At 53.6% G+C, this 13,387-nt stretch overlaps 1 protein-coding gene across 1 annotated transcript in view; it reads right to left on the bottom strand.

The window, feature by feature from the left end:
* The window catches only part of DAAM2 (dishevelled associated activator of morphogenesis 2), a 443,570-nt gene that overhangs the window by 211,555 nt on the left and 218,628 nt on the right, over positions 1 to 13,387 (bottom strand). Inside the window, exon 6 of the mRNA XM_029592931.1 lies at positions 11,347 to 11,680. Coding sequence (XP_029448791.1) covers positions 11,347 to 11,680 — 334 coding nt within the window. The remainder of the gene's footprint in view (positions 1 to 11,346; positions 11,681 to 13,387) is intronic.

Here is a 13,387-nt window from a genome sequence, read left to right as displayed (position 1 = left end):
GTTCTCAGAGTCAGCGGTGCTGGTGGTTCCGATACCGTCCGTCTGTTCTCAGAGTCAGCGGAGCTGGTGGTTCCGATACCGTCCGTCTGTTCTCAGAGTCAGCGGTGCTGGTGGTTCCGATGCCGTCAGTGTTCTCAGAGTCAGCGGTGCTGGTGGTTCCGATGCCGTCAGTCTGTTCTCAGAGTCAGCGGTGCTGGTGGTTCCGATGCCGTCCGTCTGTTCTCAGAGTCAGCGGTGCTGGTGGTTCCGATACCGTCCGTCTGTTCTCAGAGTCAGCGGAGCTGGTGGTTCCGATACCGTCCGTCTGTTCTCAGAGTCAGCGGTGCTGGTGGTTACGATGCCATCCTTCTGTTCTCATAGTCAGCGGTGCTGGTGGTTCCGATGCCGTCCGTCTGTTCTCAGAGTCAGCGGTGCTGGTGGTTCCGATACCGTCCGTCTGTTCTCAGAGTCAGCGGAGCTGGTGGTTCCGATACCGTCCGTCTGTTCTCAGAGTCAGCGGTGCTGGTGGTTCCGATGCCGTCAGTGTTCTCAGAGTCAGCGGTGCTGGTGGTTCCGATGCCGTCAGTCTGTTCTCAGAGTCAGCGGTGCTGGTGGTTCCGATGCCGTCCGTCTGTTCTCAGAGTCAGCGGTGCTGGTGGTTCCGATACCGTCCGTCTGTTCTCATAGTCAGCGGTGCTGGTGGTTCCGATGCCGTCAGTCTGTTCTCAGAGTCAGCGGTGCTGGTGGTTCCGATGCCGTCCGTCTGTTCTCAGAGTCAGCGGTGCTGGTGGTTACGATGCCATCCTTCTGTTCTCCGAGTCAGCGGTGCTGGTGGTTCTGATGCCGTCCGTCTGTTCTCAGAGTCAGCGGTGCTGGTGGTTCCGATGCCGTCAGTGTTCTCATAGTCAGCGGTGCTGGTGGTTCCGATGCCGTCAGTCTGTTCTCAGAGTCAGCGGTGCTGGTGGTTCCGATGCCGGCCATCTGTTCTCATAGTCAGCAGTGCTGGTGGTTCTGATGCCGTCCGTCTGTTCTCAGAGTCAGCGGTGCTGGTGGTTCCGATGCCGTCCGTCTGTTCTCAGAGTCAGCGGTGCTGGTGGTTACGATGCCATCCTTCTGTTCTCCGAGTCAGCGGTGCTGGTGGTTCTGATGCCGTCCGTCTGTTCTCAGAGTCAGCGGTGCTGGTGGTTCCGATACCGTCCGTCTGTTCTCAGAGTCAGCGGTGCTGGTGGTTCCGATGCCGTCCGTCTGTTCTCAGAGTCAGCAGTGCTGGTGGTTCTGATGCCGTCCGTCTGTTCTCAGAGTCAGTGGTGCTGGTGGTTACGATGCCGTCCGTCTGTTCTCCGAGTCAGCGGTGCTGGTGGTTACGATGCCATCCTTCTGTTCTCCGAGTCAGCGGTGCTGGTGGTTCTGATGCCGTCCGTCTGTTCTCAGAGTCAGCGGTGCTGGTGGTTCCGATACCGTCCGTCTGTTCTCAGAGTCAGCGGTGCTGGTGGTTCCGATGCCGTCAGTCTGTTCTCATAGTCAGCGGTGCTGATGGTTCCGATGCCGTCAGTCTGTTCTCATAGTCAGCGGTGCTGGTGGTTCCGATGCCGTCAGTCTGTTCTCAGAGTCAGCGGTGCTGGTGGTTCCGATGATGTCCGTTTGTTCTCAGAGTCAGCAGTGCTGGTGGTTCCGATGCCGGCCATCTGTTCTCATAGTCAGCAGTGCTGGTGGTTCTGATGCCGTCCGTCTGTTCTCAGAGTCAGTGGTGCTGGTGGTTCCAATACCGTCCGTCTATTCTGTGAATCAGTGGTGCTGGTGGTTCCAATACCGTCCGTCTATTCTGTGAATCAGTGGTGCTGGTGGTTCCGATGCAGTCCGTCTGTTCTCTGAGTCAGCGGTGCTGGTGGTTCCGATGCCGTCCGTCCATTCTCATAGTCAGTGGTGCTGGTGGTTCCGATGCCGTCCGTCTGTTCTCAGAGTCAGCGGTGCTGGTGGTTACGATGCAGTCCGTCTGTTTTCCCCGAGTCAGCATTGCTGGTGGTTCTGATGCAATCTGTTTACTCTCAGATAGAATGCAGCAGATACAATGAAATCCATATCCATGGGAATTCAAGAAGGATTATTACAATGCACTGAAGAAATCAAATAAAGAAAAACATAACAGTCTATCTCCTCATAAAAATACTAGAAGAGCATTTATTTATCTTATAGTTTGTTTTTGGGCACTTGAAAGTGGATCACATTCCCTGTCTATGGTGCCCTCACAATCTAAGTTTGTACCTGAGATAATGGAGGTTGAAGTGGCTCGCCCAAGGTCATGAGAGGCAGCAGCGGGATTTGAGCCCTGGCTTCTGTCATTCATAGCTCATTGCTTTAACTACTGCAAGAGCCTGTCCAGTTCGGAGAAATTACTTTCAGGCATCACAACAGAGCTCAAGCTCAGGACAGGACTCCTAACCTCAAGACTCAATAGGCAAATTCTTCAGCTTTCTAAATTCTTCTCGCCTCCATCAGTTTCCAACACTTCAGAGTTTATAATTCCATCCATCCCTCGGGTAAAAAAATCAGTCTCAGAGGTCGCTCTGCATTATCTTCCTAGAGATAGATATTCAAAAGATTTCTGCAAGTAAAACTGGCAGTAACCTACACAAATCCTACCCTTGAGGAATATCCCCCCTTTGTCCATCTTTGTGCAGATAAAGTTACCCAGACAACGAGAGACCAAGGCCGGAGGTGAGGTGAGGACGGACTAAGGTATTTTGCTGGATTGCACCACATTGAGGGCTATCCAGCTAAATTTGTTCAGGCAGGTCAGTCCACAGAAACAATAGGTCTGAACTCATTTGGGCAAGTTCCTCTGATTATCCGCACAAAATTAAACGGACAACTTACCCACTCGCCGGCTGACTGAATACAGGCTTCCTGGTGGCTGGTGGAGTGAGCCAAAAATCTATGAATGGAAGAAACGCTCCATACAGGAGAAACCAGGAGCACTGCAGCAGAAGTGCCAACTCTGCAGCTTCCAATTAGAACAAAATAATGGCTACCCCTAGAGGTTTCCCCACTCATTCCCATGTGGTGGGTCTCTGGGCTCAAAAGGCAGCACTACAGACGCTAGTGCTACACCCAATTTTATCGGCCTGTCCTCATTTACGGTGCTGCATCCTCTGCTACTTCTGCGTTTCTTTTCTTTCTCCTGTGACACTTTCTGCAGCCTAGCGTTTGGGCTTTTCTGTGTGGGTTGTTTTTTGTTTTTTTTATTATTTGCCCAGGCCAAGCTCTGCCTCTTTGCATGTATGGAAATACAGTCGAGATCTCCCCAAGCCTCTCTCGTCCTGAATGACTCTGGAGTCAGCCGGCAACTCCCCAACTTCCCTTGGTTTTCCATGTCTGGGGGGGGGGGGGAGGGGTCCTGCCTCAGCTCTGCGCCAGTCCTGCACGTTTCCCAGCGACCATCCTGCCCTCCACCCAACAGGATGGCCGGATCGGGTTCCCCCCCCCCCCCCCCCGACTCTCGCTCTGGCTTCAGCACCCAGGGCAGGTGCAATACACGGCACAGATGTCAAACACAGAGTCAGCAGAGCAGAAGGATGGAAGGAATCCCCTCTCTTTCTGATCCCCTCTGGCGGCGCCCGCAGCTTCTCAAAGGCAAGGCTGCATGAAAAGCTCTTGCACATCACGAACTGAGGGGAAGCTGAACTGAAAGGAAAGTTTTGTCTTTAAAACGCAAGCCCTGAGGAGTCGTTTTCCCCCCTGCATATCCATAAATATGACTCCAGAATGGGAGCGTCTTTGATCCCAGTTCAGATGTTTTGCTCTTTCATTATTTGGTGGCGAAAAGTGTTTAAAGATGTCTTTTCGCAGCTGACGAGAGAGCGAGCGCACTAGAAATGGTTTTTCTGGGCCTCTTCCTGTGTGTGTGGGGCTCCTGCCCAGCCGTTCCAGGTGTCTCGCGCTGTCCACCGAGCTTCGCCGACACGAACGGGCTGCGCAGACAGATCGCCTCCCTCCTCTCCTTCCTGCAAAGACTGTGAGAGAGGAGAGCCCGGAGGGGAATATCACTCCAGCTACAAACTCCCAATAACGCACAATACTCTTAACGAATAAAGATCTAATATGGAGAGAAATGTGCGGGGTAAACACATTTCAAGAAATGCTCCGCCTATCCTAGATGCACGGGCCCAGCCTCTTATTAAGAACTGTTGTGTCCTACCCTTATATTAAGAAGAACCTCGTGGACCGGGCTCATTAAGTCTGTTACTGTTAAACGAGTGGCTAGTTTGCAGATAGGCCTGTGGAATGACTCGCCAGCGCCCGCTTCCGCATCTCTGCCCATCTTATCAGCCACCGAGCACAGCAAGGCCATCCCCTGTGGCATGAACTCAGACCGCAACCTCCAGCCAGACATGCACAGGCGCAGGACACATCTGTGGCTCAGGGGGGTGCGGGTTCAGATCCTTGCCCTCCCTCTCTTGTCAGCGGTCAGGCCAGGGCAGGGCACACTGCAGAAGTGGAGCTCTCAGGCTCAGAGAGGAAGACAAGATGGCTGAGGATGCGCCTTGCACGAAGCGGCTGTCCAGGAGATGGGCAAGATACTGAAATAAAAGGAAGCACAAGCGCCTTCCACATGCATTATATGTGCTGTATTCTCTCTCGCAGGGGGGGGGGGGGGTGGTAGAGCCTGGGATCGCACTGTGAATCTCTGCTGCTGTTTCACGCTCTCCGTTAATTCCTGGGGTTGCGGGCGGGATAGGAAACACGTTCCTTGGTGGAAGGGGGCGTAAGGTCCTGTCCCTCTTCAGGAAAAGAGAGCGGCAGCAGCCTGGCTTCGGTTCAGCCGCGGACTGACTGCGCGGTGGTTCGTTGCCGGAGACATGAGGAGGCGCCGACTACAGCACGGAGAATGTCAGCGCAAAGGGACCCCGGCAGGCAAAGACAGTGCAGAAGCGAGGCAGACAGGAAACTCAAAGTGGGTTACATTCAGCTATCCCCAGAGGGCTTACAATCTAAGTTTGTACCTGAGGCAATGGAGGGTAAAGTCACTTGCCCAAGGTCACAAGGCACGACAGCGGGACTCGAACCCTGGTCTCCTGGTTCTGCTCTAAGCACTAGGCTACTCCTCCACCCTCAATCCACTGCTCTAACCACTAGGCCACTCCTCCATGCCACTTCTGAAAGGCAGTTATAGCCCAGGAAGGACAGCAAGCTCGGTGATGACCACCTGAGCAGAAACGAGACATCAGTCCAGCTGTCCATTCCGTCCCTGGTCTGTCTGCCGAAATGAGTCGTGTGGTGCCCGCTGGAACGATGGTTTCACAGAGACTGTGAGTGTCTGTCTGTCTGCGCCGAGCTGAAATAAAACCACAAATGACTTTTGTGAAAGGCTCTCAAGTGGCTCTCAGATGGGAATCAGTACAGGGCTAGGCCCTATTTGAACAGGAATCCTAAATGTGAAAGACCATTTCTGCTTGTGTCAATCCACCAAACTCTTCCGAGCCAAAACAGCAAGGCCGAGCATCCCCCGTGCCAGACCTATCATTCTCTTCAGTCCTCGGGGTGTCCCTGTGCAGACGTAAGGTGGACAGCTGGCCAGTCTCTCTCTGGCTGGGCCAAGGTCACTAGCCTAGTTGGGTTTGGGAAAGGTCTGGACACATTTTGGGGGAGGGCAGGCCCTTTAACGATTATGAGCCAGGCAGGCATGGGGATGGCTACCTCTTACGTCGGGCAACGAGCAACATGGAGGTGATCTTCCCAGCCAAGATCCGCCAGGTATGGTGCGAGTGACCCAAACTGGCCACTGTTAGAGACAGGATGCGGGGTTCCACGAGCCACTGGTCTCTCTCTCCCAACGACTCCATCGTTGGGAGAGAGAGAGTCTTCTCCTGCTCCTGGGCCACGACATTTTGCACTCAAACCATTCCTTGCTCTGCACTTCACTCAACATTTCCCAGACAGTTTGCAAGGGCTGAGGTCCTCAGTCTGCAGGACACGATAAGCAGAGACGCCGCCAAAGAAGCCATCTTGCCAGGGGGCTCCCAGCATATTGCCAAATTTCAGATTTCAAGGTGTGGTCTCACCATGAAGCGATATAGAGGCATTATGACATCTTCCGTTTTATTCATCATTCCCTTCCTAATAATTCCTAACATTCTATTTGCTTTTTTGACTGCTGCAGCTCACTGAGCTGACGATTTCAATGTGTTATCCACTATGATGCTAAATCTTTTTCCTGGGTGGTAGCTCCTAATATGGAACCTAACATCCTGTAACTACAGCAAGGGTTATTTTTCCCTATATGCAACACCTTGCATTTGTCCACATTAAATTTCATCTGCCATTTGGATGCCCAATCTTCCAGTCTTGCAAGGTCCTCCTGTAATGTATCACAATCCGTTTGTGATTTAACTACTCTGAATAATTTTGTATCATCCGCAAATTTGATAACCTCACTCATCGTATTCTTTTCCAGATCATTTAGATATATATATTGAAAAGCACCGGTCCAAGTTCAGATCCCTGAGGCACTCCACTGTTTACCCTTTTCTGCTGAGAAAATTGACCATTTATTCCTACTCTCTGTTTCCTGTCTTTTAACCAGTTTGTAATCCACGAAAGGACATCGCCTCCTATCCCATGACTTTTGCTTTGGAACGGCAAACCTTTTCTTTTTTTCAAACTGCAAATCATAAATTTTGGCCGATTCCTGCCTGAACTCACTCGGATGGGAAAGCAGGCTCCCCGTGTGTGCTCTCCTGCGGGGAACAGCAAGGCCGGAGCAAGCTACGGTGGAGCAGGGATTAGACTAGGCTGCAGGTTCTCGCTATCTACGTCATCACAGCGTGCCCGCACTGTGAGCGAGGAGGAGGATGCGGCTTTTACAGCGTTTCCATGAGCGTTTCCCCACGCCAGGTCCTCAGGAATGGTTCCCGCTGCCTCATCACGGGATGAACCCGCCGTGACTCAAAAGCAGGCCCGGGTGACGCTATCGATTCACTTTCCAAATTCTCCCATCCGTTCCCCACTGCTTTTAGGGCCCACGGCGGGCCCCGTCCTTCAAAGCTGTGCTTTCCAGGTGCCCTCCCCCTCTGGATGGGAATCCAGGACTGTTCATGTTAAGCCATTACGTTATTGTTTCTGCCTGCTGGGAAGAAACTCGCTTTCCTGCACGGCCCACAAGTTGTTTCTGATTAATTTTCATTACTTTGTGGAAGAATTTTAATAACTTTAGGCTGTTTACATTAAGATGCTGCTGGGAACCTCAAGGGTTTGACAAATCCTGCCGAAAACAGGCAGCAGAACGTCTCCGGGGGGGTCGCAGACTCCGATCGGCGGAAAGCGCCGGATTCAAAGTCGTCTGGAGCTTTCGGCCTCCCTCTCCGGAGCTTCGGTTCTCTCTCTCTCTCTCTCTCACCAGTGCTGGAGGGCCGGGCAGCAAGAGGGGCCTGGAGGAAAGGTTTTATACGCAGCTGCACAGAGAAACCCCAGGGCGCTTCTGCGTCGACGTTTCACACCTCGATACCAGAAGAGAAAGGTAAGGACGGCCACCAAACATCATACGTACGTACGACAGGAGTCCCGAGCTCCCAACGAGCTTCTCAAGACCAGGGGGGGAGCAGAGCGAAGTCCTCCGAGAAGAGAGAGGGGACCGTGTAAAGGAGGAGGGAGAGAGTGAGCTTCCCAGTCAGAGACCGCCTCTCACCTTGCAGAGCAGTCACTACTTGCAGAGTGCTCTCTCCTTTTCCCCTGCACTGCTAGCTCAGTTTAAGAGACAGGATGTTAGCCACTCCCTTCCCAGCTCTCTTGGGCGGCCAGCAGCCGCCATATTGGAGAACAGTCGCCACAGATGACCTCCCGCGGCACGGGATCGGCTCGCTTCACACAATGTGCGCGTGGTGCCGTCTGTGGCATCATGACCCAGAGGTGCCAGGCTCCCGCCAACGGGGGGCACTCCCGGCACGCTGCAGGGTTGTCGCTGAATGACACCCACCACCACGGTAACATTTGCAATCGATCCCCGGGGTCACCGCTCGCGTGCCTGCTTTTGACAGCACAAGCGATGGAGATTTTCCATTTTAAGAGGCGTCGACGGCTTCGATGCCCCAGAAAGCACCCCCACGGCAGTCTGGCCTTTCAACGCTTCTACAGGGAGTTCTCAGAACAGCAATAAACCTAAAGGAACGCCCCCGGCTGGCAAGCAAATATAGAGCGAGAGTGGGAACAATTTATCTTTTTCCCTTCTGCTTCTGACCGGGCTGGCTAACGCCCTGGGATCAGGGCCGCCGGCGACAAGAGGATGCAAGGTTCACTGACACATCGGCCAGGACGTTACGCGCACACATTCCTTCGGAATGTTATCCTGCCAAAAGCACCCGCCCAGGTTAGACCTGCCCTGCGGGGCACGCCTGAAATTTCCCACGTGCTTTTGTAAAACTGAAAACAGTATGACGGTAACTTTCAGAGCGGCGTGTGGGCGCACACGTGCGCGCATCCTGCTGCCCGCGCCTGGGGACGCACACGCGTGTTATGAAATAGCCCGGCTGCGAGCACAGGTGCGTGCAAATCCTGCTTCTACCTGGTTTACTAGCTTTCCTGCCCCCTATTAACCCCGCCCCCTTAGAACCCTCCGAACTAATTTTATTCCATTTTATTCTTTACACACCATCCTCAGCAGAAGTAAAGTTACCCTGGCGCGTGCCAGCGTGGGTAAGTATTCACGCGCAAATTTCACGGTTAAATCCAGGAACGCCCTTGCCCTGCCCAGGCCACGCCCCTTTTTGGAATCTTTTCATTTGCACGCGTGAGTATCCGGCCGGCTTTTAAAATCCGTTTGGCGCGCGCCGGTCCAGCATATTCACGCAGCCCCTGAATCAACTTTTTAAAATTCACCTTTTATGTGTGCAAGTAAAAATCCCGCCCCAAATCCGTCCCCGGGAGCCCCTCTGCGTCGTCCGGGTAAACCTCCACACGAATCCGACGTATGGCAGGCATGCAAGTCTGCCTGCATCATTCTAAAACTCCACTGCTTTCGTGTAATACAGCGTTTAACGAGCAGGAAACGAGTCTGGAAATTACAACTCCCCTTCCGTGAACTCTGCTGCATCAGCTGCACGTTGGAGAAGCAGCGGCTTACTGCTCACCAAGAGGAGAATCCTCCATAGTTTAGAGAGCTGCCCTAAGGGAGGTGAGTCCCCAAAACTAGTTTCCTAAGGAAGCGGTCGAATTGCCATCAGGGCGGATCTGCAGAAGCAGGTCAGACAAACATCGGTGTACAATGTCCCGCAGGCCCTCCGACGTCCCCCGTCCCATCCCTGCATTTCTATGCTGCTGCAACCAGGCGACAGTTTCTGAGCCAGGCCGAGTCCGAGTGGCTGATGGATTTAAACTATTTCTATACTGCGGATACCTCCATCACGTCAGAAACGCCAGAATTCTCCCGCCAAAAACTGGGTCTTTTCACATTTCTCTGTCCCTGCGAACAAGGTTTAAGGTTTATTATCATTTATATACCGTTGTCTCGGCACAGCCTTCACAGCGGGTTAACGTTTCAATAAAATAAATAAAAGCAATGAGGTTACAATCATATCGTAAAATAAAGAGTAACAGCTAAGATAAATAAAAGATCAGAAATTACAAAAACACACTAGCTGTTAAAATAGAGATAAAAGCTAAAAGTAAAGTATACTAAAAATGAGTGTCAGATAGTTAAAAGGTACTAAGAACACATGCTTCAGGTGGTCATTAACAATGCAGGAGAATCAGGCAGGGGCCCCAGTGTGCCGTCTGCGGGGGGGCCACCGCTGTCCCCGAGAGCCGACGAGAGATTGCGAGCTGTGGTCCTGTGCATTCTGTCACACCTTTCACTGGCCACCACCACCACATGACACCGTTACACGGGGCAGAAGGCAATGTTGGACAAAGCATGATAAACTCATCATAGTGTACTGTATACGAGGACTGGCTCACAGTATGGACTAATCCTCACAATGTTCTCTCTCAGTGTTTTTTATTAACTTAAAATCCTTTTATTTGCAAGGCAAGAGCAGCCGCTATGTCTCCAGGGGTCACCTCCTCCCCAGTGAGCCTTGGCAGCACTGAACTCAGAATAGTAAAACAGGAAAGACCGCATCCACCAGTATTGCATTATAGCCAAATACGCAGCTATGTCCTTAATCCTGACATATTTCAAGCTACATCCCTGGAAATCCCCGGGTTCTTTGGGAGAAGTCACAACAGCGTGACACATTCCCTGGGGCCGATGTAATAAGTCCCGTGCTAAAATTGGTGCAAATTTTCAGCTCGTATATTTTTTTTTATTGCGCATGGCAAAAGCAGGCGCCTCCGTGAGACGTAATAAGAGGACGGCACGCAAATTGGATACGCTAGAAAAAAAAAAAGTGCGTGCAACACCAAATACATGCGCCAATACCCACATAAAAGCCCCCATGCAGAAAGTTGCAGGAAAAACCGGCACTAAGATAGATGCAACTGAAAAAGTGCTGCAGACTCAGGAGAGGGTATTTCTAACTTACTGCTGATTACATCGGCTCCACATTATTCCAAAAATAAACTGTTTCAGCTCCTGCCGGCCCCTTTTCCTGCATTGCTGGCGTTACTGTGCTTGTGTGTCCGTGCGGCCTTTTCCATTCCGGGCGCCTGGGGCTGCTCGGCGTGGATCAGCCCCGCCGGGAGAGAGAGAGCAGGAGCTGGGACAGACGGACCGATGATCTCCGGGGGGGGGGCTAAAGGCAAGCGCCAGCACCGCCCAGATCTGCAGCGTCGCCGGGACCCGGACTGGGACCGAAAGCTGCCAAAGCGGCAGGGGCGACGGCAAGCCCCGGGCGCCCAGCGTGGAAAAGGCCGCACGGACACTCGACCTGGCATGGGAAAACCGTGCGGGAAATGAAGGGAGTTTAAAGCAGCTCAGGAAAGCTAATGCCAGCATTGGAGTTTAAAGGGGCTCCAGACTGGCGCTTTTCACTTAACTCCTGCCCTGACCCGGGCGCTAAAGCACCCGCTTAAAAAAAGGAAAAACCCCGCGGCTAACCGATCTCCCCGCGTAGCGCGGGGATAGATAAACCACCGCCTTTACCTGAAATCTGCACACTCTCGCGCAAAACCTGCCACGGGGTTACTGCGCGGGTACGCTCGCGCGCGCCGTTTCCGCGTCAAACGCGTTATCACGTACGCGCGTAATTACCCCTGCAGAAGCCCGCGGCGGGTTCTTGCGCAGCTTATCACGTGGGCCCCCTCCCTCGTTGCCGTGCCGATGCGACGATCAGTACCCCGAGCCCGTCCTGAGCAACGTCACGTGCCCGGGGCGCGTGGTGGAACTTGCAGGGGTGGGCGGGGACGCGGCACGCGCGTTTCCCCCCCTCCTGCTCTCACCTGGAATCTGGTCCTTTCCGCCGCGTAGGCCTGATAGTGCAGCATGGCCTGCAGGACCTTTTTGTGGCCGTCCGGCACCAGGCAGACGGCCCCCAGGATCTCCAACACGGCGATCTTGGTTCTGATGTTCTCCATGCGCAAGCTCTGCGAGATGATGTTGATGCTCTCGGGGTGGGCCAACACGTGCGCCCTCCCCTGGGAGTTGTTCATCAGCGCCTTGATGCACCCTATAACGGATGTGTGTATGCGGCTCTCTGATGTCTCATAGTCCATGCTCTTCAGGAAATTCAGCAAGCAGGAGAGGCCATCCAGCTCTATGAACCGCACCACAAACCTGAAAAGGAAGGAGAGGGAAATCAGGTCAGCTACCTCTCTCGCACCCCAGGAGAGAGAGAAGGGCAGTGCTAGAGAGAGCCCACGAGGTCACACGGGGGGCCGGGAGGAGGCAGGCGCACTGCAGAGCGAGAGGATGCACGCGGGTCCTGGCAGGAAGGAGACTGCCGTGGGGCTCTAAGGGGGCAAAGTGTTCAGGCTGGATTTGAACCAGCATCTGGGCCGGGTTTAGGGCAAATGGCACCGTGGGCAAAAATTCTTGATGGAACCCCACCTCCAGATATTCTCTCCTCCCTCCCACCCAGCATTCTCTCTCCCCATCCATCCTACTTCCCCTCTATCCATTCTCTCCTTCTTCCTCCATCTATGCTCTTCCTCTCTGCAGTCATTCTCTCCCTCTTCTCCCCAGTCCCTCCATACATTCTCTCCTCTTCCTCTCCGTCGACACTCTCTCACTTCTCCTCTCCCTCTCCTCTTCCCTCCATGCATTCACTTCCCCTCCTTCCATTCATTCTTTCTCCTCTTCCCCTCCCTCGACACTCTCTCACTCTTCTCCCTGCTCTCATCCTTCCTCCATACATTCTCTCCTCTTCCCCTCCCTCGACACTCTCTCACTCTTCTCCCTGCTCTCATCCTTCCTCCATACATTCTCTCCTCTTCCTCTCCCTCCACATTCTCTCACTCTTCTCCTCTCCCTTTCCTCTTCCCCTCCATGCATTCTCCCCCACTTCCCCTCCTTCCATTCATTCTCTCTCCTCTTCCCATCCCTCGACACTCTCTCACTCTTCTCCCCGCTCTCATCCTTCCTCCATGCATTCTCCCCCCTTTCCCCCAAGCATCGTCTCCTCCTTCCCTTCCTCTCAGCCTTATTCCTCTCCCCCCCCCTCAATCCTGGCCACCCAGGCCAGGTTGCCCCTCTCTGTCTCATTTGTGTCCTGGATCCAGGGCTACTTTAACCACTTATGGGGCTCTGAGCAAACCTCTGTGAATGAGCACCCTTGTATTGTTTCCTGGAGCACAGGCAGTTACTAGAGTACCTCTGTGTGCATTAAGAGCAGTCCCGGAGTTTCCCTCCCAGGTATCCTGAGGGCTGGAGTTTCCCTCCCAGGTATCCTGAGTCCTGGAGCTTCCCTCCCAGGTATCCTGAGGGCTGGAGTTTCCCTCCCAGGTATCCTGAGTCCTGGAGCTTCCCTCCCAGGTATCCTGAGGGCTGGAGTTTCCCTCCCAGGTATCCTGAGTCCTGGAGCTTCCCTCCCAGGTATCCTGAGGGCTGGAGTTTCCCTCCCAGGTATCCTGAGGGCTGGAGTTTCCCTCCCAGGTATCCTGAGTCCTGGAGCTTCCCTCCCAGGTATCCTGAGGGCTGGAGTTTCCCTCCCAGGTATCCTGAGTCCTGGAGCTTCCCTCCCAGGTATCCTGAGGGCTGGAGTTTCCCTCCCAAGTATCCTGAGGGCTGGAGCTTCCCTCCCAGGTATCCTGAGGGCTGGAGCTTCCCTCCCAGGTATCCTGAGGGCTGGAGTTTCCCTCCCAAGTATCCTGAGGGCTGGAGCTTCCCTCCCAGGTATCCTGAGGGCTGGAGTTTCCCTCCCAGGTATCCTGAGTCCTGGAGTTTCCCTCCAGGTATCCTGAGTCCTGGAGCTTCCCTCCCAGGTATCCTGAGTCCTGGAGTTTCCCTCCAGGTATCCTGAGTCCTGGAGCTTCCCTCCCAGGT

This window comes from Rhinatrema bivittatum, chromosome 3, assembly GCF_901001135.1.
Source record: "Rhinatrema bivittatum chromosome 3, aRhiBiv1.1, whole genome shotgun sequence".
Lineage (NCBI taxonomy): Eukaryota > Metazoa > Chordata > Amphibia > Gymnophiona > Rhinatrematidae > Rhinatrema > Rhinatrema bivittatum.
The sequence above is the reverse complement of the archived record's forward strand: the minus strand, read 5'-3'. Positions and strand labels throughout refer to the sequence as shown.